The sequence below is a fragment of the Vidua chalybeata genome, chromosome 2, assembly GCF_026979565.1.
Source record: "Vidua chalybeata isolate OUT-0048 chromosome 2, bVidCha1 merged haplotype, whole genome shotgun sequence".
NCBI classification, from domain to species: domain Eukaryota; kingdom Metazoa; phylum Chordata; class Aves; order Passeriformes; family Viduidae; genus Vidua; species Vidua chalybeata.
In genome coordinates this window covers 78,254,315-78,281,507 of record NC_071531.1, presented here as the reverse complement: position 1 = coordinate 78,281,507, position 27,193 = coordinate 78,254,315, and the positions used below count along the sequence as shown (strand labels likewise).

Sequence of the window (27,193 nt, the reverse complement as noted above, 5' to 3'; positions counted from 1 at the left end):
AACAGCTATTCTACCACCCAAACACTGTCTCACTGATAAGCCCTTATTTTCAACACATCCCACCCAATAGAGGGTATCACACTCAGCAGCAAGGGTCATCAGCTGGCACAGGGTTTCTGCCCTATTTCTGCTGGTGGCTACATCAATGGGTTATCTGCTGCCAGTGCAAGGAATTCACCACATGGAAGTCACAATTTGGGGAAAAAACCTCTGATTTGCAGTGTCGTCTCAGCCTCATGTCCTGCATTATGGAGAAACCTCTTTACAGTCTCCCATTGCAAAACCTACTTAATATCCAGCTGTCTCAGCATGAACAGCCAAATTCTTTCTTGCGCAGACAAAAATTATTAAAGAAGATTATGATTCATAACAGGACAAAATCCACCAAGCAGCCATTCAAAAATGGCAACAAGGATATTGCTGTCTCTGCAAGAGAAATGAAACAAAGAGCATACAGCTTTCTTTTCCCATGAAACATCATTACCAGTCATTCCTTTCAGTGACAAAAGGAGAAGGCATTTTAAAAAGATCACCATTAGTTTGGTACCTAACCATCTACAAATTTCTGTACTATTTAAATAGCCTCTGTTGGAATGGGTGGAGGTATTTTGCCAAGGAAATCTCCTTTTCCCTGTAAATATGTCATTTAAACACATTTTTTGTACTTCAAGCATAATTTTTACAGGCTAGCCCACTCTGAGAGGCCCTCCAAATGACTTGCTCTGTTTTTACACCCAATCTACATCAGCACTTCCAGTCTCAGTATTAGGATTCTATTAACAGCTTAACTTTTACTTACTTATCCACCAAAACCAATTCTGGCAGGGCAGCCAAACATCCATTTTAATTGAAAACGTCACATCTTTGTTTTTTCATCAAATTAATAAACGAGGTCACCAGATGGCTCTTTTAGGTTCATTGAGCTAGGCTTCTTGGATTTTACATTCCTTGTATGCTTTATAACTAAAATCCTCAACACTGCCAGCAAATCACATCAATCAGGGCTGGTATCCTCACCTCACCAAAGTACCTCCAACAAACACCTGAGTTCCACAAACACAGAATCTCTTCCTGAATCCAGCCTCTCATGTCAAAAGACTTGACAGCAGACCTGGAGCCACATGTTATGAGTGATATGCCATGGAGCAGTGCTAGAGGGACTTTTCATTTGAGATGCATTAATGAATCCATTCTCCTAAACAGAATTTATTTCTTAGAAAGGTCAAGTGTCTTTTATTGAACAGTTAATTTCACAATCAGGTATTCAATCTGCCAGATGGGCTCCATGATAACATCATCGTTTAGTTAACATAGTTAAAATTTGACCTAGCAGATTATCACAATTTTTCTCCTCTTTAATGCTGAGGAGTGGGAAAACACCTTTGTATGGTAAATTTGAGAAACTGAATCAGGCAATATGTTGCTGGCCCCAACCAAAACCCTCTGCAGAGGGCTTCCCAAAAGTGAAAGTAAACCTCATGTTTCCCCAGGTCCTTTAAGCTTCTGGCACAGAATTACTCTATATCTCCACTTGGCATTGAAAAGTTTTGTATTTCATTAAGAAAAACTGCACAAAACTGTAGTCTGAGCATCTTCTAGGCATCTGGATATGGTTTGGTGGTGGTGCATTTACACCACCCAACACCTTGGAGGCTGATCCATAGGAAGCACGCATATACACTAGTGCAGTATGGATCTGAAATGGGCTTGGCCTCCATGCCAGCCTCCTGGATATATTTATCATCACCTAAACCCTAAGCAAATCTTTGGACAGCTAATGAACTGGCACAAATAGATGTTGCTGAGAGATGTGCTCCCACTTGCTTTAGCATTATGGCTAATTGAAACTTCTTGAGAAATTCCAAATGGCTGGAAGAGCATTAAAACATCTTGAATTGGCGTTCAAAACACTGGAAACTCACAGGTACATGGAATAAACTTCATGCAGCAGAAAATGAGCTATACTTACAGGGCCCTGACATATAGCAATGTTTTCTGTGATGTCCCAAAAGCCTTAATGGAAATGATCATAGAATTCTGGTAAGCAATTCAGAATATTTTGAAACAGAAAACACCACTCTTACTGTGGAAAAAAGAAAATAATGCAAACAGATATATGCATTTGAAATCAGTGTAACCACAAGATGTCACTCTAAACTTTACTTAGAGGAAGGGTTAGGCTACTTCAACTTTTAATAGCATTCAAAGATACTTTTTTCAAACTATATATATAGTTTTCACATTGCATTTACAAAACTTAAAACATAAATTAATTGCTACATGTTAAACACAACTAAACAAATGTGAGAAAGGCATTCTACCACACCAAAACTTACTTTTAAATCCTCAAAAGGCAGGCTGGGTATGAAATTATGATGAGAATAAAAACAATAATAAGAACAGCCTTTTGGCTGGAGAGGTTAAAGACGAAAAATAATGAAGTTACAGTTCAGTTCAACACTGAAGATCAAAAACAACTCAAGAAAATGCAAGATTTGGGAGAAAACAGCCACTAAACATTTCAACCCTGTATCTATCCATCTGTCTCACTGCAATTAGAGTGAGATTTCTCAATTGCAATTAGGTTGGATTTCTCCTGCTATCTAATTACTGTCTGCTTGGAAAAATACTCCATTTTTTTTCAGCAGAAATCATCTAGTTCATCTAAACCACCTAACTATTGAGATAAAAATCAGATCTAAGAGAAAGGAAGGAGCACTTTCAGTAGCATCAGCATCTCTAAAAGCTCAGGCAGTGAAGGCTCATGTGGAAGTGTCCGACAGTTTTGACCTTGCTTTAAAATGTGTGTTATTAATATCATGACACAATGGAAATTGTGAAGAGAAGCTCTCTTTACTATCTTTAAAGTCCAGGAAATCACTATGAAAAATTAACTCCAAAGCACTGATAAGGTTGCCAAGGTAAGTCCAAAGTTAGAAAGTGTCACACTTTAGGTGTATGATCACACATCACTTGTCCCTCTGCTCTGACACTTGATTTAGTATACAGAGTGGGCCTGCTCTGGGAAAGCTGCCTGAGTAAACTTTGCACCATTTATCTGAGGACCTGAAAGGCTGAGAGCAATAAGAAGATTTCTTGAGGGTTCTTTAGCTTAAGAGCATTAAATGACACCCTGGGAATTAGATCCTACCCCTGACTCCTACTGAGGGCCTCACTGAGATCAGGAAGTCACATACACAGTATTTTTCACAAATGAGCAGATGATCCTCATGTTTTAAGTATCCAAAATGAGACACTGAGACTTTCTTGATGGAATAGTGACACTCCCTGATGCAGCTGGAGCTGTGGTCAGACATAACAAGGGGTGCATGTGTTGATGTATCAGATCAGATCAGAGTCTCCAATCAGGCCTCGAAAAGAAGAAGGTATTTTTACTGCTATTTCTCAGGGCTTCAGTACCACCTCTGCAGCACCTCTCACAGAGTAAATAATGATGAGAAAGCAATGAATTAAATACTTGCCCATGAGCTGAGTCCTGCCCCTTCTGCACACTGAATGAAGCAGGATTTTTGAAGAAAATAAGTTTGAGGTCAAATAAATAAGAAGTATCACAGTGTATGTATGCACAGGAATTGAACTCAGTTCACCAAAACTGGCTTAGTTATAACACTGCCCTCTGATCACTTACCTAATTCTCTTCTTTTCACATTGTTTGGAAATACCACATCCTTTCTGCATAACACAAAATAACATTATGGAACATAACAACATGTAATGATAATTATTATAAAAACTATTTTCTATTTCTAAAGCCTGGGGTTTTATGCAATGGTGCCTTAATCACCTGTATCAACAGATACTCAAAGCCACACTACTATGATGACAAAATGAAGACAGGAAAGAACAAATTAAAGACAAATTCAGTCTTCTTTGCAAAGAGCACCTAATTATCTCAGAAGCAGAGCAGGGCGACAGAACACAAGCACAGAGAATGGACCTCATGAGAGAATCAGCATGCAACAGGAATGAGCAACACAGTCTGCAGCATTTCTTTTCAAGACACACTTTAATACTCAACAGAGCTCACAAGCACAGAATAATACCTGAGCAAACTACAGCAGAAGTTTGAGATAAATACCATATCCACAGTTACCTGTCACAATATGTATATATGAATTCATATAGGTATTCTATATATAGACATATATATTCACAAATATACACAGGTATGTGTATCTAAGATTAAGTAGTTTACTTTGATACATCTTACTGTTCAGTGCTCAATCCCAATTGCACTTAAATCACTCCCATCAGTATTTTTCACTGACTCCCACAACACACTAGAAGCACAGGGTTAAGTAAGAAGAGTACTGAGATTCCAAAAGATCCACAGCGGTGGCACTAGGCAATAAACTTGGCTCATTTATAACAGCTTTGAGAAACATGAGGTATAACACTCTTCAAGGCTAAAATGTTTCTTTGATTTTAAAATTACCATGAAATCTCTTAAAAAGTTATATTCACTGAACAAAAGTCTCATCACAGTCTAGTCTAAAATGACTCTGCAGACCAAAACATTAGCAAGAGAGAACAGCTCTGCTATTTTCGAGACAAAAATAAACATTGGGATTAGTGATGGAACAGCTTGCTCCAGATTATTTTCTTCCATTTTATTAGTAGATGTACAAACTACATTAGCAAGATATAAATCCAGTCTTTCTTCCTTTAACACCAAAAGAAAATAATCTATCTCATTGTTCTTTTATATATTCTGTCAGCCTTAAAAAGGAAACTGCATTATTCAAAATGCAACCAAATTATCTAAATGAATCTTTTAATAATTAGTCTCTAGTTCTCATCAAACCAACAATAAGGGGTTATCCCTATTTAATGCAAAGAGAAAGAAAAGCTTCACATTGGGACAGCAGCCACACAGTAACAGCTGCTGCAACTGCATTTTATTAATTCTAATTATACACAGAATCCATATGGTCAAGATGCATTTAAAAAAAAAAAAAAAAAGAAAAAAAAAATACCAAAAAACACCCTACAGACCTACAGAAACAAAAAACAGCTTTTATTCCTCACTGGATATTGAAAACCAACAACCTCAAAACTTATCACATTGCTCATATTAAAAAATGGTTTATTTCTAATAGCTTTTGCATTTCTAGTCACAAAAGTCCCCAAAGGTTCCAAATTCCTTGTCTGAAATGTAAATGTTATCATTCATGGGTTAAAAGGCAGCAAAACACAAGCAGAGGGTTGCATTAGGATTACAAGTGATTATGTATTACCCAAGTTGTATCAGTGCTGTAATCGGTTTCTCCTTATACTCAGATAGGCTGAGAATCCAGACACAGACCTTGGCTGGGACCTTCTATTTATCAGCATTCACTCCCATAAATGCAAGAGGTAGCAGGGCTTTGGTTTTGGGTTGAGGTCTTTCCTGGTAATTCACAAGTTTTTAATATTTCAATTATTTCAAATAAAAACTGATTTAGGGTACCCACACAAGATTCCCACATCTTTGCACACACTTTCCCTCGAGGTGGGAAATAGCTTTAATATTAAGAAGCTGGCTACTCACATCACCAGGCTGGCCAGCAAGAACAGGGAGCACCATGCCCTGGCTCTCTTTGCTCCTGGTTTCTAACCAGTAAGACATCACATTAACATCTATTAAGTCCCAAAGAATAAAGCAATTTTGAGAAATATTTCAGCTCCTCCATCACAGACACAACTAAGAAAAGCTGGGTAACATTTCAGATTTCAGTGAAACTCAAAAGCTGCCCAGAGAGGCTGAGTGTCTCCTCCCCTGGCGATATGCAAAAGGCATCTGAACACAACTCTGAGTGACGTGCTCTAGGGAACCCTGCTTAAGCAGGGAGGTTGGGCTAGGTGATCTCCACTTGGGATACCAGTGGTCCATTCCAACCTGGCCCATTCTGTCAGTCTGTGAAACTCCCTCTCTGGGTATCTTCACTCTAATTCCTCTACAGCAACATGATGTGTCTGTCATCCTTCTCCATGTGCATCCACCTGTCAGTTCCCACCACCTAAATTTGGACCCTCTGCCCACTGTCAATGCAACCTGATAGAAGCAAAGAAGCCTTACTTCCTCTAAAGGATCCACAGGCACCATGGGTTGGGAAGAACTGTAAGAGATTGAGAGAAATTATAACAACACAGGAGAAATTGCACTGCCATGGAAGAAAAAAGAGCAGTGGGCCAAAACCCACTAGAAACCAGTTACAACAGATCTCCCTTTTCTCCTTCCTTTTTAAGAAGTGGTCCAGTCCTTGTGGTCAGACTTTCACTGGAGAAATGCAAGGGTTAGTTCCTCCAGTTGGCTGCAATCCAGCCCCCAGCTCATAAAAAAGAAAAATCACACAGCTTCAAACTATCCCAAAGATCAAGCACTACCTTTAGCTATTTTGAGAGAAAGCACAGAATTTGCTTACTAAGAGAATTGGACTTCAAGAATAAAAGCAGCTGCAGCTGTCTTCAGGCAAAACAAAAGCTGCCCTTGAATTTAAATTTCAGTTCTGCTGTAATTTATGCTGCAACAAAGAAAGATGCCAGTTTGGGAAAGTAGGACTCTGTGTAGAGTAATAACAGGCTTCCCCATTGTCAGAGATGTCATTTGAGCATCTCTCAAATGTGACAGCACTGAAGAGGTTTTGCACATTTCATTTGCTCCTCGACATTTTTAATAGTCAAGAAGGGTTTCAATATTTTTAGACACAGCTATAGAAGAATCTGTATTTCTCAATCAGGGAAGGTCTGAATATAAATCTCAGAGAATCATCCCAACACAAGATCCCAGGCAAGCAAAATCAGCAGGGGTTTTATTCTTTGAATTCACAAATGGTGGATGCAGGCCCTCAGCAAGAGAATTGCTTAATGTCCCTGGGCTGGACACAGGCTTGGCTGCACTGGATTAGCATCTGAGGAATCCAGTGTTGTTCTTGTGAGTGAAACAGCCTGACATGACCAGAAACCAGCTCACTGAGAGTAAGTCTAGAGAGAAATGACATAGGAGACTAGTGACCTTACATCAGGAGCACTGCAAGGAGTTGAGCACACAGAACACATGAGTGAGACGAAAACATCTACTGAGAGCAAGCCTGGCAAATATGAATAGGCAACACACAGTTGTGCTTTCCTGTGGAAAAGTTTCCCAGCACAGCAATTTGTTTCATGTCCTTCTGGTCCCTAAAACACTGACACAGTACTGAGTACCAAAACATGCTTCCTCCTAGGGCCTGGGAAAGATGGGTAGTAGCAACAGTCACCATCGCTTCACCTCAGAAAGGTGACTGTCGAACAAGTTCTCCATTTGGATTTCCTCAATACTAGCAGCTTTATCAAGGACCTTGTGGAACTGGACATTGCCTTGTTTTCTGTGGTGCCATGAATGTTAAATGCCTGCTCAAATAAAAAAGTACAAAAGAGGCCTTGGTGGTTATGAAGTAAAGCCTGAAAATATGATAGTAGTGTTTCTTAAAGACAGATCACAGGAGCAGACAGTAATACCTTTCAGTATTTAATAGATTATCCCTATGCCTTTTGTGCAAATCTCAGCACTACCATGTATGACCAGCACTCCATTTTTGCATTTTCTGGCCTCTATAACTGTTCTTCACACTACTTTGGTACAGGCCTCATCTCCAGCCCTGTGGACTGTGATGCAGGTCTGCTTTTCTTATCTTGTATCCTGCTTTTCATACATCTATTCCCAAGTCCTGACCCACCTCCTTCCCTCTCATCTCAAATTTCATTAAAAACTTTGTCCTTAAACACAACATGCCTAAACAAATTCCTTGCCATACTACTAATCTCCTGTATTTTCTTCTCCCTATATGGTCAACAGTATCATTATTCTTCTCAGCATTAAAGCCTACATAATGTGGGGGCCATTTTTCATCACTATTCTTAGTTGACATGCCTGGCTATGCCTATCAAAATCTTCCTCATTTTTCATTCCTGGAGTTTTCTTTTTATGACAGCGACCTGTTCCAACATTCCATCATTACTCCTATGATAGGCTCCTCTCCAGTTTTTTTCATACCTAAACTATCTAGAAATTTAACCATGGCCCTAAGTGCAAGAGAAATGTCAGACCCAGCTCACAACTTTGTAGACACCAAGGTCAATCAAACTAAGACAAATCCATAGGAATCAAGCTCTTGGGTTGCTTCGTGCTAGCTATAATAAATACTTGCATTTCTCAAAGACTATGCTATTTTTAATAGATATATATGTCCTAAAATAATTAAACCAAAGAGAAACTTGCTTTGGATCTCTGAAATGTCATCTTTATATACCCTACCTGTCCTAGGCACCTTCCAGTAACATGGAAGAATACAAGATTTAACTAGATCTCTGGAATTTTGGAGACTAATGTAACACTATTGAGTTATACTGCCACTTCATTTATACAATCTTTTAACAGAAGAGTAATATGAGATCACAGAAAAATCATCTGACTTCCTTTTTGACTTGGTTTGAAAGACATGATCACTCTTTTAAAATGCATTGTTATAACAAGGTTTATTTAAAAGTGAGCTGGATGAGGAAAAGTCTAAAAAAAACACCTACTGGAAATGTAACACTGTATCCCAAGTTTCTAAGTGTAGGCTGTGACACAGATGATGAGTAAATTCTGTATCAGTAATGTTTGCTACAGCAATTTTTAAGATGAGCAGTTTCAGAACATCTGCACTATTGTGCAAGAATAGCACAATACCATTAAAAAAAATGATGCATATTTTAATTAGAAATATGGCATTTTAAAATTCAGGCAAAGGTACGCAAGCATGAGAAAAAAACACAAGACGTGGTTTCAAAGTCCCCAGGAAATACGTCACCGACTGCAGATTGGGTTTATCCGAATTTTAGAAAAACCTATGGAGATTAGTTTTTACCTAATACTGCATAAGATGATTACAGTTATTTGTGGCACTTTAATTCCTACTAGAAACAAAATGATGTTTTATAGAGATGTATCTACAAAAAAACCCAAACAACCCTAACATAAACCTCTTTTATCTATTCTCATTCCACAGAACCACCCTCTAAGCTGTAGAATCATGCACTTTTCTTAATGAAATGAAGGCTGGACAAATATATAGCAGAGGGTTCTCAAAATAAATTGTACTAAACTATGTACTGCATTATTAAAATTTATTAAGTTTCCTAAAGAACAGAACTGGAACAAAAAAATGTTTGGTTGCCCTGACACATCCAGATGACTATTATTACTCTCTTTCACAATTTCCCTTTTTTATCTCAGCACGATGTCTCCAAGATGCCCCATTATGAGACAATCCCAACAAATGAGGCATTTGGATTTCTGGAGGTTTCATTCCCTCTTCCTTTTAAAAATGTTCACATCAGCACATGTGCTACAATTTAAGAGAACCTTGTGATTTTACTATTAGCTAGCTACAGATGAACCTACAAAAAGAAAAATCCTCACAAGGTCCTAACAACAGAATAACTCCTCACTGCCCATAGTAGAGTGAGTAAATTCTTTCTGGTGAATGAAATCTACAATTAAATTAAGAGTAATGTCAACATCTAAATTCATGTTCTTCCCCTTGCATGCTCCTTCTGAAGAGTTGCTCCTCCTCCCTCCTCTTAGGGCTGGATTTTCAAAGCATTGTGTTTGGGCCACTGGAGTGTAAGTGGGACTCCAGAGACTGCACTTCCACATGTCACTTTGAAAATGTGCCTCTTAGCAACTAACTCAGCTGCCACTGAGCACAGCCACTCTAGCAAGAAGTCCAGCAACAAGAACAGCCCAAAGGGAGAAGGGAATGCTTTTAAACACTAAAACGTAAAAGGACAATCCTTCAATAATCCTTCTGTAAAGCACTTACAGAACTTTTCCTTACATTATTGTAGTGGCTTCTTGCATGTGTAGAATATATGCAAGAAAAATATTGAATCCTCCTTTCTCTCATGTTACCCCACTGTTCACTAGTCCACATTTAATATTTATGAAACACATTGAAGATAAAAATAGTCACACACACATTGAGAAGCCAAGTTCAAAGATGGCTGAATCAAATCAGCATAATCACACAAGCATAAATTTGAGAATAAAAGGAGCTAGACTATACTAGATTTGAAAAGTGACTTATTATTTTTCTTTAACTGTTGTTGTTATACTCAGTTTAAGACAGCCAACAGATTGATGAGAATTGAACCCACACTTAAAGGGCAGAGATGGTTACAATGGATGAATTTATTTGTAAAGGAACCCAATTCTGCTAAAGCTGTGGGAGCTACAAAAACAATTTGGCACATAATTTTATGTTAACTTCATTCCTGGTAAGAATGCACACCTCTGCATCCAGGTTAACAGTTCTGCACAAAAAAAAAAAAAAAAAAAAAAAATCACATTTTTCATTAGTAGTTACAGCCAAAATATTCAAAAGGTCAATCATGCTGGATAGAACCAATATTTGACAGCTATAAATGAGAGAGTTTTGGAAAGCAATGAACTTTTAGACTCTGGAAATTAAGTCTCATTAAAATCAGGCACAGAAAAATGGACACTTTCGAGACCATTAGACATTCTGTAAATATAAAAGACAAAAGGAAGATTAGCAGTACAGAACTTAAGAGACCAGAAGCTCTGCCTTAGGTATTCCTTTGTGTAGAGGTCTGATTTATATGTGACTAGAGGAAACTATGTCATGAAGCTAAAACAGATGTTATGGAAGTGAGGGTCTTTTCAAATACTAATTATGCAAAAATCTCATTATTGATTGTGTAATAACATCATCTGCCACACTTAAAATGTGAGGGATGTCTCCTCTCACAGCAGAGAGATCCCTCTTTAGTATTGTTCCAGAATCTAGACCAACCAAGTAACAAACCAAATGTAATAATGAGAGACTTTGAATATGTCTTGTAATTCCCAAATCTCTTCTATAAAAGGAAGCATTTAAGAAACAGGGAAAGACATCTAAAGGCCCACAAATTAAAATTTTAACTTCTGTAACACCATACTCCTCAATCTGTTATTGTAGCAATCAAAAGATTTAAGTTCTTCTTTGGATTCAACTTATTGTAGCTATAATCACTTTTTCATTTCTAACATGTGTAATACCTCAACAGATATTGTAGTGTAGCCACGCACAAAGCACACATGTTGTTAGAATACTCTGAGGTACTCTAATTACTTCCAAGTAGTGCAGAAGTAAATGTACAACTAATGTCACTTCTGTGACTACTGTATTTCTTCAGTACACATATCTATATCCATAGTCACCTTCATAAAAACAATATGGATAGGTCCAATTTTTTTTCTTTCTCCTTATTTTCAAATCTATTTACAACTATTTGGCAAATTCGATTATTAATCCCTTTCCTTTTTTTAAAGCATACAGAGCAATTAAAATTATGTAGAGTTTATAAAATAAAGCTCATTGCTTTAAAGAAGTTAAGAAAAGTTACAAGTAAAAAGCACTAACATTAATGAATTCCATTTGCAGGAAATGTTAGACACTGGTAGTACACATTTTCTACAAATGCTACAGGAATTCCTGAAACTAGTCCCAGACCTCCATTGTCTTCCCAGTAATAATGCATTATTGATGTGCTTCCACTTTTATGACACATAATGAAAAATTTTTCCATAACTGGCCCTGACTGAAGCTCTGCAAGGAGTACAGTTGATACTCTGGCTTCAAACAGCCACAAGTTGAAGGCATGTGTGCTTCCACAAACATAATTTGTGTTAGGAAATGCACCCTTGAGACGAGCTCCTCACAAAATGTAGTGGTGCGTGAAGGAAGGGCCGTGAAATGTGAGCAAGAGGGCAGAGGGAGGTAGAGCAAGGGAGATGCACAGTCAAGTTAGTCACCACTTCCCTTGACTGGCAGCCCAGGCACAGCACAAGGAACGCCAAGGCAAACATGTATGACCTTAAAAACATCATATATAACAACTTATGGAGGTTGCTTTATAAGGCTCCAAAACAACAAGTGCTTGATTTTAACATCAGTTACAAGATGAAATAGGAATCTTCAAGTAAGTGGAAGAAAGACAGTGATACATCAGCACATCTATTTGAACACTACAACATCACACAAATGGGAACATTCTGCCAAACTGTCCTAGAGCAATTTTCTTAACTTATTTTTGAGTTTCTCTGCTGAAACTTTTCACAAAAATATAATTCAAAAGACACAAAGATTTTCAATGCTACTTGGTGCCAATGAAATCAATTAAACTTTGGCCATTTATCTGTGAAGAGGGCTTCATCTTCAGCTTCGCATAAACAGTTATATCCTACTCTGATTCTGTATTTTCCATTAAATAAAGGAAAGCAGCAAGGTTTAGGAGTAATTATTCAATACCTTAACTTGTATTAGGCTTCTGTTACTTTTCCTTCTCTGTAAGTAAGAAAATATCTTTAAAATATCAGGACAATAAGTTTCTGCTCAGAGAACCTGTAAGTATTACCTCAACATGCTTTTCACCATAAACACAAATTAGTGACTGATAAGAAAGTTACTATGTCTGACCTAGCTCTGGCCTCCAAGACAGTGCACCTAGTACTAAACATCAGTACCTACCTAGGAGTGCCTGAAACAAGCTGCTCTTAAAGATGCCCATCACCTTTCTGATAGCTTTTTTCAGTTGTTGCTCTTCTGGCTTCCGTAGTTTTTTGCAATATTCTTCCAGCAGTACTAAAGCTCGGTCGGTATCTAAAAAAAAAAAAAAAACACCAAAAAAAACCAATGTCTTCATTGGCTCTGAAAAGTATTTAAATGTTCAAATGTTAACTACACATTTTGAGAGGCATTGTTCACACATATAAGCAACATTTACAGGAAGTGTTTATGGAATCATAACAGTACTATGGTTGGAAAAGATCTACAACATCATCAAGTCCAACTATTAAATCAGCACCACTGTGTTCCCCAGCATACCATGTCCCCAAGTGCCACATCCACATGCCCTTGGAACACTTCCAGGGATGGTGATGTTACTGCTTTCTGTCATTAGCTGTATGTCACAAACAACATATGCAACACTGCATATGGGAAAATGATCTTTGGAATAGCATTTATAACAAGTGTTCAACTTCCTTTTATCCAAAACCATCTGGAAGCTATGGGGCCTGGACCAAATTACAGCTTGCAGAAGCTACAAAATTATAGACAATAACCATTATGGAAACCCATGCAAGAAAACTGGCCTTAAAACATATTCAGAGAAGACATGAAAGTGTTTGCTTTGCATCTGCAGCACTCAGTTCTCTGTTCTCTAACTGACAAATGTGTATCTGAAAGGCAGGTGTCCAAGAGTGAGGCTGGTTTTTTCTATTCCCTCAATACATAAAATTGCTATCTACCTCTTTGGTAAATGAGGCTTTGATTGACTTTCATCCATGTGCTGGCTCAAAGAGAGCAATCCAGCCTTTCTGTAAGAGCAGAGCTCTGTTTCTCCTGTTGCTATTATCTTTGTGCACTCACTTGCCAAGAGCATGAATGACATGTAAAATTGCATGAAATCCAAGCATCATCTTACAGAGAAGAAAATAGAGGAACATGGAGAATCAGATTTTATCTGTCCTTCTCCCCATCCCAGTTAGATTCCAGAAATGTACACAAACATATGTATGACATCTCCACATGCTTTTGTAATTGTATTGCCATCAAGTTTTCAGTAAGATTCCCAAATACTTAAAAAAACCCCAAAATAATTAAAAGCAACTGCCTCAATCTAAATTTCTTCCATTAGAGATCACCTTTATAACGCTTTTTTTACTAAATAACTAAAATAAAGTTTCTTTTTCACTGTATAAAGATTGACTGTCTTTGTTCAGGGTCTTGATGACTCCCTGTATTATAGGCCTTGGGAAGTGACAACCAGATGAGTTCACATTGGGGCAGAGACATGACATGGATTCTGTAACCCAATCACATTCTCAAATTTAAAATGGGGGAAATTTTAATCAATTGTTAAAGTTTAAAAAGATGCAATGTTTTTTCTTTCTCCTCACAGAAATTCTACTTGGCCCCAGGCATTTTATCAGAGAAATCAAAAGCATAATGAATAAAAAGGAATTTTATTTAAGTGTTTTTATATATGCACAGACACATATATATAAATACACAGACTCCTTAAGGTTGGAAAAGACCTCCAAGATCATTGAGACCAACCTTATGTACATATCACATAGATAGGAAGATTAGGGAACATTTTATAGCAGTCTAGCCATTATAATGGAGGAGCTCGTAATTCTCTGCTTTGATCCTACCTTGAGGGGGTCCCCAAGAGGAACACCTTCTTTCTATGATAGCTGTCCTTGGGGCAGGTAAGGATTAGGCAATTGCACTTAGGACCACTTACAACCCATGCAGAGAGAGAGAGGGATCAGCTCTTTTAAGGCTACATCACAATATCTGGGCTGGGCTTGCATCAAATCATCCAAAACAAAAGCACAGCCTTGAAACAAAGCTCTGGATCCAAGGGGGATATGATTGGGTACAAAGAACTACTTCATGTAAGCTCAGCTACTTTTGCTTTTAAAACCCCAATCATACCTTTTACTCACCTCATGACTGTGCCTGACCCACCTGAGACACCTGTACTTTCACTGACACACTGAACATTCTGGCCACCCACAATAAAAGAGTTAGACCAGAACTAAAAGCATGGGTTGGAATCAGTAATTCACCTTCTCCCAAGTACAGACATGCATATGGAATGAGTCCATGGTTACTTATAGTAAAGTTAAGCAACAGAGTGGTGGAAAACTACTGCAAAGTATCCAACACTGAGGACACATTTTACGAGTAGACTGAGAAACTAGAATGTGAATGCCTCTTCCACACCAGGGATACCACCCTCTCTTTCTTAGTGACTTGGTGAAGCATCCCCTTCTTCATTAATCATTCCTTTCCTAAAGTGCACTATTCATAATTGAAAAAGTACAATGCTACATAAAGTAGCATCCTTTGAGGATATGTGTAGTTTTTATTTTCACTTGAAATACTATTTTTCAATTCATGAAGATGCAAAGACTACTTTTGTTGCTACTTCTTGTTGTTACTACTTTTTGTTGACCCCAGAAGAGTCCTAAACTCTACAAACTGAACAACCAGCAACATAATACAGTTCCAGTGCTAAATCTAAATCCCAAATCAAGTAATGATTGTCCTGCCTAATTTTCCTCTCTAATAGGATACATTAATTTTTATTCCATCCCTAAGCTCCAGCGTGGAATTGCATCCTTTTCCTGCACAATCTCATTGGCAGCAGCGTATCTAGTTTTCCAAATAACCTGCAATGGCTGATATGTGCTGGGTGATTCAATCAGGATGCCCAGGCATATCCTGATCCTGACCAAGAGTATTTCAGCATGTCAGGGAGTGGGGCTGTGCAACCACTACTACTGGAGTAGTCCTGAAAAGCCAAGGGAATTATGGACACTACTTGAATCTCCAGTCAATTTATCACCAGATTAGACTTTCAAAAGACTTTCCCTCTTCTTGATGAACTCTCCTGGCTATAAATTAGTCAGAACTAGACCTTCATATGGATTTGACAGTATTTAGCATGCTGGGGCTGTTGAACAATCCTGTTCAACACCAGCACAGCACATTCCTACCTCTGCACAACACAGAGCAATAGGAAGTAATATAATAAAATAGCTCAGCTGAAAAAAGCTGAGTACTCTCCCCAGAATAACCATTGTCAACTCCCAGTCATACCCAACACAGATGAGGACATCCAGCATTTTTTCTTTTGCAGCTACAAAGCTTAAGTACTATCTGGTTGCAAGAATGGACTGCAGCACAATACTCAAATAAGAACCATATTCCCTGCCACCCAATTAAGTGGAAGTTTCTAAATCTGCTTTTCCACACATTCTTTTCATCAAGAAGAATGAGAGATTGGTGGCTTTCATAAGGGGCTGGATCACTGTATGCATTACAGTATTCAATAAAGCACACACTTTATAGCAGCCAAAGTCCTGTACCTTACAGAGTACATCAGAAATGCAACAAAAAAATATTTATCCTATGCAATCACTATTCTCCAGTACTAACACTAAAACCAAATTCAAGCAAGACAACAAAATCACTGAACACACAATTTAATATCCCAAGAGGTGGGCCTCTGTGTGGATCCTGAGTAGGTCCTTTGTCTGCAAACAAAAGACCACTGAAAAGTCAGCATCAGCTGTGCCCCATGAGGCCTGTTGGACATAGATCTAATTTTTTTATGGCTTCTTTGTATTTTATGACACTATTGTTAAATTGATCCTATTGACTTTGAAAGATGACTTTGATAAGAACCATTCAGAAGACACAGTCCTACAAAAACACGCTTATATTCTTACAGTCAGGAAATGCATTATTGTTTTGTTTAAATAAATAATATTCTAAACATCTTAATACAAGTATAAGAAAAAAATCTTAAGGAATAAAACAGCTTTTATGATCCTACAGGATCTTGGCCAAGAAGTTATCAGTTAACCCAAACTAATTCACAATTGTGTAAAATCTATTGCTTTATCACTCCACAATTTTTTAAGTGGTTCAGAAGTTTGTGGCTTATATTAGCGATCAGGGAACAGGTAATTGCTTCAATACAGCAAATCAGAGATATGTAATATTGACACAAAACTACAGAGCAGTAACTTTGTTGACTGGACTCCCTCAGAAAACTTTCCTTCCTCTATCAATCTAAAGTTTTTTTCACACAAAGAATTACTCATTTTTTCTTCTACAGAATGAGTTTCTGCTTAATGTATTCACCTATGTAAGAATGAAAGAAGAAACAAATCCTTTCCTCAGGGTTATTATATATATAGATAGGATCATTACAGAATATGCCACACTTTATAACACCCCGACAGTACAGCTTTTTCTGTGATGTTGTTTTAAAGTTCAATAAGTAGACATTTATGCTATAGGGTAAAATAATCTGTTGGGGCAATACTTATATATCTGATGAAACAAATACAGAAATTGCATAGAAAATTATGCAGAAAATCCAAGTTATATTTTAACAAAACATAACTTCACTATATCTTACAGACAAGAAGTTTTCTGGGGATACTGTCAAAAAGAAACAAAGCTATACATCCAAGCACATACAGGGTAAAGTGCACTATGTATCAGGAGAAATTAAATTCTCACCAATTAATTGTTTCCTAAAGCACTGCTCTTAAAATGTAAGCCACACATATTAAAGACTTAAATTATGTACACTTAAATTAATACTGCAATAATTTTATCATCTACTTTGCTAAAGTGATGTCAAAATCAATTCTATCTACTTCTCAGGGTCATATCCAAGACCTGGATGCCACTTCAATACTAACCAGTACCTTGAATCAAAAGGATTCCCTTCCTCTGCTGGTTTAATTTCTGTGCTCTCATGTTTTGCAAACACATTTTTAGAACCACTTTGAAACTCCATATAGGCAAGGAGACACTATACTCACTGCAGCATTTACAGTAGAGTCCTGGTAGAGCTGCATCTGCAGCTCTGCTGATGTGGACAGTTGAGTTGATTAAAAGGTTTTTGCGTCATCATATGGGACTGAGGATGACACAGCCCTACCTGCACATAGCAGGTCACACACCACACCATAGGACAGGCCCTAGAAATAAGTTTCTTAAATATCTCCCAGGTGTTTATGCATACCATTTATCCTTCAGATGAACTAAATATACTACACCTGAAGATAATTTAGGTTTATCTGTAAACTTCAATAACTAATTAGGAACAGGTTTGACTAATAGGGTTAAAAGAAATTATATGAGAAAGTAAAAGAGATTCAAAAACCAGTCTCCAAGAAGTTCTACTTTCAGTCCAGGGTTTGTTGAATGATGATGGCTCAAACCAAAGGAGCAGATAAAGAACCACACATAACTCAAGCAGATGCTGCTAAGGCGAGCATGTATGGGTACTTTCAAGCCATTAGATCTTCTTCTGGCCACAGTAAAGTCATTTAGGCTGAACTCTATATGGACCCATATATGTAACGGGCCAGGACCACTCACTGATTTTGCACTCAAATTGTTGTGCTTTCAGAACCCCTAGTCTGCTGAGAGCTGCTGCTGCTTTCCTTGGGAGTATGATCCTATCATTCAACTCCTGCTATGAAGCAAGGTAGCTTAGAAGATGAAGAGAAAAAAATGAAAATGCAATTCCAAACTCAGCAAGTTCTGCCTTGCACATGGAAGAAATCAAACTCAGCTGGTTAACAGCACCCTGCACCAGCACAAGGGAGCATCAGGCAGCCACTGCCTCTTAGGGAACCAAGTCTACCACAGCCTCTTGCTAAGTTTAGAAACACATTTACATTTTTTAACCCCCACTGGCATCAGAGTTTATGAATGAAAATATTTTTGGGGTGCAACAGGGTGGAAAAATGTTAACTTCAATGTTAAACCTAATGAAAAATGTTAACCTTCAACAAGGTTTCATTGGTGAGAGATATTTAACATTAGCTGAGATCTAACCCTAACTGAATTGATAAGATGAAAGGGTGTTTTCATTTCAATTTCTATTTTTTTTTAATTTTTTAATCTGTTTTTTTCCCAAAAGGGATTTCAATTATCTTCTGACTTGCCAAGTCTGTTGTAGAGGTGAATTTTAAAAGAAGAAAATGCCAACACATTTCAGGAGACACTTTACAGGTCTTTGAGAACCAGAATTGGGAAAATGTAGGGCATTGAAGCAGGAAAAAGCATGAAGAATGGTGGAGAAGAAACACAGGAGCCAAAATAGAAGTGAGAAATGGAACCAGAGCACCAGGAAAGGGAGCAAGGAAGTCTTCTCAGTGATTTTGATAACTTTAGAAGAAAAAGGATCTCAAAAAATACTTTCATTTTGGAGAGTTCACACCTTCATTCAGATGACCAAAAGAGACAGAGGAGCAAACACTCTTCCCTACCTCTGTTATTTAAAGGTGTCTTGATTTGATTCTCTGGTCTGGAATTCTTAAAAAGTTAAAATGAGTTGTTACAGATCAGCAGGAGGGAATGCAGTAAGAAATTTCCAGGCAACCTGCCTCAGGACTGATCCAAGTCAAACCTATCAGTAACTTATTTACCTTCCCTGATCTTCACACAGAACAGCAAACACAAAGGAATAAATCCTGCTAATACACAATACTCAGTATCCACAGAGGAAAAGAGCAGAAAGCCAGTTAAATTTTAGAAAGAAATGCAAGAAACAGTATTCTAAGATGGTTGAGAAAAACACAAGTTGCAAGCTCCCATGGTTCAAAGGACTTGAGAATTACTAGACAAATGATAATCATAAAATATTTACATATAAACATTAATATGAGACACATATTAATCTAGCAGACTGCACAGAGGGAAAGCAGGCAGAGAATATGTGTAAAAACCAGAAAGCTCCCAGCATCTTGGGCCCTTCATCTCTTTAAGAGGACTTTAAGCAACTATCCAGAAAATGCAGCATATTGGTTATACAACCTTGAGGAAGCATAAGGCGTGACGTATGTGACAATTCACCCAGTGTGGCAAGCACTCAACAAGCACTCAACAAGCACTCAACAAGCAAAAGGGTTAAAAATAACAGCTCCTCAGGATATGCATGGCACATAAATCCATCTTCTGTCCTGCTAGGGAAAACAAGGGGACAGAAAAAGGAAGGGGGTAATCATTGAAGGGATTACCAGGCAAGCTTGTTTCTAGGATTTCAGCTTTTAGCAACCACATTGGCACATAGAGAAGGCCAACACATGGCCTCTGGAGATTAATCTTGGACAAGTGGAGAGTCTTTCAAGGAATGATATTTCAAGTTGAGGTCGCATTCTGAGTTGCCCTTGCTCTGCATTAACTGTAAAAAGTTACATCCCTAAACTAACCATAGCCTTGGTGAATTCTCTGCACAACTGCTTTCCCACCACTTTAGGACCAATTTAGGAACAGTTCCATTGTGAAGCAGTGTTATTCTACACCATGATGCTGTCAGCAGACAAGAAATGGGCCAGTCAGACTGTAAGAACTGCTTTGCAAGTACAAATTTCTCAGAACAAGGCAGTACTACATGCCCAGGTATATTAAGGGGAAACCAGGCATGCAAATGCCAAGGAAAGCTGAAGTAAGGAGGACAGGTAGCTTTGCACTGAACAGTGTTACCATGCAGTTGTGTTATTGCAGGTCTCTGTGCCCCACACAGATGCCACGGAACCACAGAAGTTGTTCACCAGCCTCTTGTTACAGAATATTGATTTCAGCAGATGATACAATGTAGAGGGCTAAATGTTCTGCAAGTCAGATTGCTTTGAAGGGCAGGAGTTGTGTTATGATGTGTCAGCTGAACTCTGAGAAACAGAACAGACACACACACAGAGCCTGGAGGAGCCCTGTGAGGTTTGCAGTTTTCCTCCCAGCTGTGCAGAAGGACCCAGGCTTACCCAGCTGGTATCTAATTGCACTGGTAACCTCCTACAACATCCACAAGATCCCTCACCATCTGACTTCAGTGCTTGAAGGTTCTAGTGGTTTTTCCTACTACATAAAAACAATCTTTTTTTGTTATAAATCAGGACAACTACTTGTCCTCCAGATGTCAATTTGTATAGCAAACCACCATTATTCCCTTTACAGCCTCTTCTACACTAGTTTGATTTGTCATGTCCCTTCCCTGCTCAGTGTCCTTTTTCACAGTTCCAGCCTCCACAACTTTTGTATACTTTTGATATTCTCAAAGCCTCTTATTCTCTTTTCTGGAATTAAATTTATCTTAACACACAACCTATAAACTCAGGCTGGACACCCAGTAATGATAAAGGAACACTGACTGGTGGATGGAGCTGGACAGAAAACCATCAGCTTTATGAAACACAACACACACAACCAACTAGGGAAGTGATGGGTTCTTTTTTTTGCCTATTTGTTAAGAGTCAGACTTTTTGTCTAACTTACTATAAGGAAAACTAAGAAAAATTTCATATATCTGTGTTGATTAGTTCAATGTAACCTTGTTGCCCATGTACCTTCAAACTTTACGACATATAACCACACATCTGTTCTGGTAAAATGCTGCCTTCACACATTTTTTTGTTTTAAATATAATTCTTTAAACTTGACTAACTGTACTAACACGAGGAATAGGATAATTATATAAAGATCAGGAAGTGGCTCAGCATAAACTCACAAACTTTATTCCAGTAATTCTGTTTATCAGAAAGCACCCTGAAAACCAAGCTACATTCTTGCTTCAGAGCCCCCAGATGACTATCTGACCCCTGCAATCCTACAGATATGTCTTCTCTACTCATCCCTGCCTGTAAACTACAATTAAATATTGAAAAAAAAAATACTCAACATTTAGTGTATAACCTGTTAATCTTATGTATCAGACTTCACCATAAGGAAGAGCCCAGTTCTTATCAGGGACTCACTCTGGGACCCAAATTCTTCTCATCACATCACTTCTCCTCAAGGGACCACAAAAGGACTTTAGCAACTGCTGATATCAGCTGCTCATCACACCAGGACCATTCTTTTTTTTTCCAAGGAGTTCTCTTTTCTCAGATATGTTGAAGGCAATGTGGAACCTGTTCATTAACAATCCTTGCTCCAGTTTGGTGACCTGGCTAGGTGACCGGTTTGCATTTCAGACAACAGAATGAGCAGATTCTGGGGCCTTGAGACTCCTTCCAAAACCAGACACCCTGCAATTAGAAGTAGCTTCACCTGACCTTCTTGTTTCTGCCTTTCAAGTGTCACAATGTTAAAATCTAGGTGTACAAATGTTAATGTTAAATCAACAATGCAAATATGAAGACGGAATGAAAAATGAAGCCACAAACCCTCAAAATGGCATAGCACCAAATGAAAACCTCTTATTTATACAGCTGAATAAATGTAAATTGACATCTTAACAATGCAAAATTATCAGAGTGCCCTGCTTTGAAGAGCTTACAATCTAATTGAATGCAAGACACAAAACTAGTGGAACTTGATGTATACTTGCAAGAGAAAAAACCAGGAGTTGCACATTTAGTACAGCATCTGTGTAATTTTTTTCCTTTAAAAGAACATTCAGTATTAAAATTAATATAAATGTGAAAATTGGAGTGAGACAGAAAACTAAGAAAAAGATGCCTGTTCAGGAATAAATAACTTCCAAACTCATACAAAAGAATCAATATATTACATGAAAGAAAACAATTCAGTAACACAAATGCTTTCTAGTAATGCAAAAAAAAATGGAATGAGATCAAATTACCTTTATTGATTAGCAAAACAGACATTATGGTCTTATACCTTCTCACATCCCTGTTGGAATTTTTAATTTGAAAACCCAATTTGTATTATACTAGAATCTCCAAGTCAATTAAAAAAACCCAACATGCACCTTCAGGCAACAACATAAAATAAATGTTACATTTTGGACATTAAACAACTGGGTCTGTAGATTTGCAAACCTTGGGTTGGGGTTGTTTGGTTGGGGTTTTTTGGTTAAAAGCATAGCTTAGCAGACATCCATCTGCAAGGCAGCGTCAACATAGTGCTCAACACCTAGATCTGAACCAGAAGGAGCCTGGAATTATTCCACTACAGCATAATGCGAGATATGCCCATACGGTCAGGGAAGAGAAGAGCATTTGAAATCAGAAAAGACTGGTTTCTGCCTGTGGAACTGTAAACTGTCCAGATTCTTTTTTTCCAGGGAACTGTACATGATTCAATTCCCTGATAAATATGTTTTGAAGGAAGCATTAACCTCTTCAACCCAAAAGTGAATAGGGACAATTGCACTGACTTGCTCTGGCAAAGTTCTGCCACCAAAAACTCTTCTGGACCACATCCAATAAAGAGCAAATGTTTTCTTCACATATTTTGTATGTTGATTACTACTGCCATCACCCATCAGGTCAGGGCAGCCTTCCTGGCTCTTTCTGGGATGAATATGGCAGGAGAAAACATGACCTTTATTTCTATTTTTATAAAGCTGTTGTTCAGCACTGTGTTAATTTGCAGTAAATACAAGATACTATAGTGAAACAGACCTTAAATACTTCTAAGAAGCAGAAACCTGGTATGACCTGACCAAAACAAGCGTATCTGAGTAAGGCAGATTTTCTTATTTTGCTGAAGCAGGGACTGCAAAATCATCTTTTATCACATTTGGCCACTAGTTACAAATTCGGCTTTTTCTCCATGGTTACCCTCTGACATCTAGCTTGGCCATCTGGAACAAATTCAGAAGGAAAGAAGAGAGCATGAGAAGGAAAAAGATTATGCTTATAATGCAAGACACCATTGCTTCAACTGAGTGCAATATGCACTTAACAGGAATGGAGGAGAGGATGCACAGCTGCCTCTTGTGCTTGTACCAACACTACAGTTGCTTCCAATTCCAGTGACTAATAGTACAATAATTTATAACATTTTTCCCCCCCCTAAAATAATGAATAGTGTTAATTTATAGCACTCACAGAACACACAGTGTCAGCTCTCATAAATATCTCAGATAAGGAGATGTTTTGCCACTAAAATTTATATGAGAGAATGAGACATCATCAAACTGAGGTAAGGGAGTTATAGTGTGGCTACCCTGTGTTTTGTCTATGGGGAGAGAGAAAAATGACAATTGTCTAGAAGGCAATGCAGATCTTAGGTGTGTTAAAGTGCCCTTTGGAGGTGGATCTCTCTCTCTGTGCTGACCGAAGCAACACTCCAGGACAAAAAGCTGGGCACCCTACCTAGGTGAGGCAACTACTACAGGATGGATCTACATTAAACATCTGAGAAGTACCAGAATAACAGCAGGGCTGAAAAAGAGCATAAATTTCACTATTCCTAGTCCAGAGCCCACTTAGCTTTGCAATGTGTATGCACATAACAAAGGCTTCTTCTGTATAATGCTTGCTCCTTTAGTCCTTTTGTAGGCAAAATACTTCACTGTTTCTCACAGTGGAAACAATGTCTGCCTGGCTCACTGCCATAAAAGCAGTGACATCTTTAAATCAAAGCTTTGTGGTGAAAATTGGCACAGTTTAGATAGTCATTTTCTGACACTTGTTTGTTTAACTCTTGGAAATCTAAAATTGTGCTTTCCACAGTCTGTAAACATAACTAAAATTTGCACTGCTCCCATACTGAAATTAACTGTAAAAACTGAAAGGTAGTTGAACAAAATTTGGAGTGAAGGAAGTAGCCTTTTAGCCACATACTTATTTGAGAATTCATATTCAGCAACTGAAAGGACAAAAATCTTGTAATACCAATTACCTGTTACAAGTAAAAGAGAAAGAAAATTTCCAATACACATTGGATTTGCTGCTGTAAGATGTAAGAAGACTGACACCACGTTCGAGATTTTTGAGCACAAAAATTATGATCCTAAATTTAAATTTTGTTAGTTAAAAAGAAGCTGCCAGTTTTGAAACATGAATGGGAGCTAGCTTTGTCTGGTCCTTTATGAACTTTGCTTTAAAAGTTCCTGCTGAGTTGTTCTTAGACCCCTTCCTTTCAACAGACCAGCCACGTCAGCATTACCTCTACAAAATCTAGCATTTCATAGAGCACATCTGTCAGATTCTTCTAAATGGCCCAGAAGTTGTCCACATGGATTCAGATTGACACGTTTTAATTCTTGACATTGATGTGCTTAATAAAACATGTCCTGGAAGGTATTTTTTAATATAAAGGGAAAGATGCAAAAAGTTATTCCATGACAGAATCAGCATATCTTTATAAACAAGGTGGGCAACAAGGTGGGGCGAGTCAAGATGGTATTTACAGCAGCCCACAGCTTTCATCCAACTACAGGTACAATTCCTCTCCCTTTGAGAGATGCAAAGTGGGATGAGGGCAGCACAAAACCCAACACTCTTATCTCTGACTGCCTAGATACAGCTAGATGTGCAAGGAGGATGACAGGGTTAGTCTAGAAGCACATGTGCATCCAGGCACTCAGATGGGCGGGTTCTGACATCTCTGTGTGAATCACAAACAGGGCTCCAAAACTGAAATCTGGTCATCATCACAGAGGAGCATGGATTTAATTAGTTCTTTGCATCACTGTGAAAGACATGAATGAATTACAGCAACATTTTTGCTATTAACTATTCTGTTGATTAATCCAAAATATGTACAATTACAGATCTAAATATAGTCCCTTACAGTTAACAGAAATCAAGCTAAGTCACTCAGGGAGGGAGGGAGGGAGGGAGGGAGAGCAGACATCTAAACCCATGCAAAAACCTAACTTCACTTCTTCTGTATGGTAGCCTTATTTTACTTTGAAGCAAAGCCTTCCTCATGAAATTCTATATGATTTCCATTAACAGTTCTATTCAGAAATATCCTAGTTTGCAAAAGGTAAAAAAATTAAGCAAAAATAATGATTTTTCTTTTACTTCTCAAAATTGTTCATCTCATTCCATCTCTAAATGACACTGTCCAACAAATCATTTTGTAACTACAGTCAGATGCCTCTCTTGTCTGATTTAAAACTTTAAGTGCATTTCAAAATTAGAGACAAGCAAAAGCCAAAGAGAAGAGCCCTTTTTTTAATTGTGCAGCAATAGTGCACCAATCCATACAATGTCTCATCCCATACCTAAAGGGAGTAGATCCAACACCACAGGATACTCCATAGTCCCTTTGCAGCCTCGCTTTTTGCTGGTACTGCCAGCAAGCATGTCAACTCTGTAAATATTCCTGGGAAGGTGAAACCTCATTGCCCTCCACACTGAAGTGAGAAAAACAAAGTATTTTCACTCTAGTATATCAGGCAATGGAAATCAGGTACTGACACATGACCACAACCAAGCCTTTTTTTTTTTTTTCCACATCCATAAGAAATTAAAGCTTCCTATAAGTTATATGATTTTTATTATTAAGCAAATCATTTTTTCCTAACTATACAGGCCTGGACTTTTAAAAGCAAGATAGCAGGCATCACACCAAGCAGCAAGGTGAAGTGTAAATTAGGTGTAAAGCTATGTGAAATTTGAAGACTGGTACTAGATGTGAAAGCTATTTCAATGGTTAATTCCCAAAATGCTTCAATTGCTCTTTAGAAAGATCCACAACTGGCCAGTGCCAAAGAAAACAGTGCTTGGTAACAACTTTCAGTGGTTAATATCAGTATGTTTTAAAGCTTTTTTCACAGGTTTCTCTGTCTCCATACTGATTTTAGGAGAATATTCTAATCAAATCCAAAATAGCAATGCAGAAAGAAGTGCTGACAAGGAGAGGGATAATCCTGTTCTAAATGCTGATACTGAAATACTTCTTCACAGCCTACAAGAGAGTATCCTACTGAGATTTCTACAGATGCCCTCAATGGGAAGAACAGTACACATGAACTCCCAAATTTTCCCCAGCAAAGGAAAAAAAGTCATCATTAGAAATACTAAACTAGTTAGCCACAAACTGCTGTCAAAATCATAAACCAAAGAAATGGGAAAAAAACCCCAAAAACCAAACATGGAATAATCCCCTCAATCTCCCTAACATTCATAGAATTAACAGGCATTACTTGAAAAACTAGCAATCTTTTTAAAAACTAGAATAGTTAATATTTTGAGTTGCCAGCATGCTTTTAATTACATTTAGAAAGTTAAAGGCTATTGCATGAACTAGACAAATTAAGTCGCTCAAAATCACAATGAAGTTGCTGATTCGCCAACATTTTAAATCCTGCAATTTACATGCTTACATACATTCTTAACAATACCCTTTTAATAATCAAACACATTCACACTGGCAACTTCAGTACACGAATTGATGTGACAATTTAAAGTATTTCAAGGGGGACATTTGTGTCTCTTGACTTTATATTTTAATGTTGCCAAAACATACATCCTTGTAACACTAAAGAAGAAAGCCAAGCCTTGGTGTACACGAAGACTGACCCAAACTGCCTGGAAACAAACAGGAAATTCAGAGATTTTTAAGGCCAGAAGGGACTGCTGTGATTGCCAATCTCACTTCTGCACAAAGGAGCCTGTAAGATTTCACCCCTAAAATCCTGCAGCAAGTATTTGGAAACTGAATTACAGCTGAACATCTGGCACAGAAACATCCTTAATGCAAATCACCTAAATCAGGATTAAAACTTAAATAATGAAAAGCCTCAGTTTTCCTTCTGGAGGATAGGAACAGGTAGGATACAGAAGCCTCTGCAGAACACCAGGGTGGCAGTTTTACAGCACAGCAGGATGAATTATTAAGAATGGAATTCCTCC

The 27,193-nt window shown here is 37.9% G+C and overlaps 2 protein-coding genes across 2 annotated transcripts in view; one reads left to right on the top strand and one right to left on the bottom strand.

The window, feature by feature from the left end:
• LOC128784327 (transmembrane protein 126A-like) overlaps positions 1 to 27,193 on the top strand; it is a 44,874-nt gene that overhangs the window by 8,943 nt on the left and 8,738 nt on the right. The gene's annotated exons all lie outside the window — the stretch shown is intronic.
• Positions 1 to 27,193, bottom strand: part of DLG2 (discs large MAGUK scaffold protein 2) — a 984,977-nt gene that overhangs the window by 954,758 nt on the left and 3,026 nt on the right. Inside the window, exon 3 of the mRNA XM_053935819.1 lies at positions 12,558 to 12,689. Coding sequence (XP_053791794.1) covers positions 12,558 to 12,689 — 132 coding nt within the window. The remainder of the gene's footprint in view (positions 1 to 12,557; positions 12,690 to 27,193) is intronic.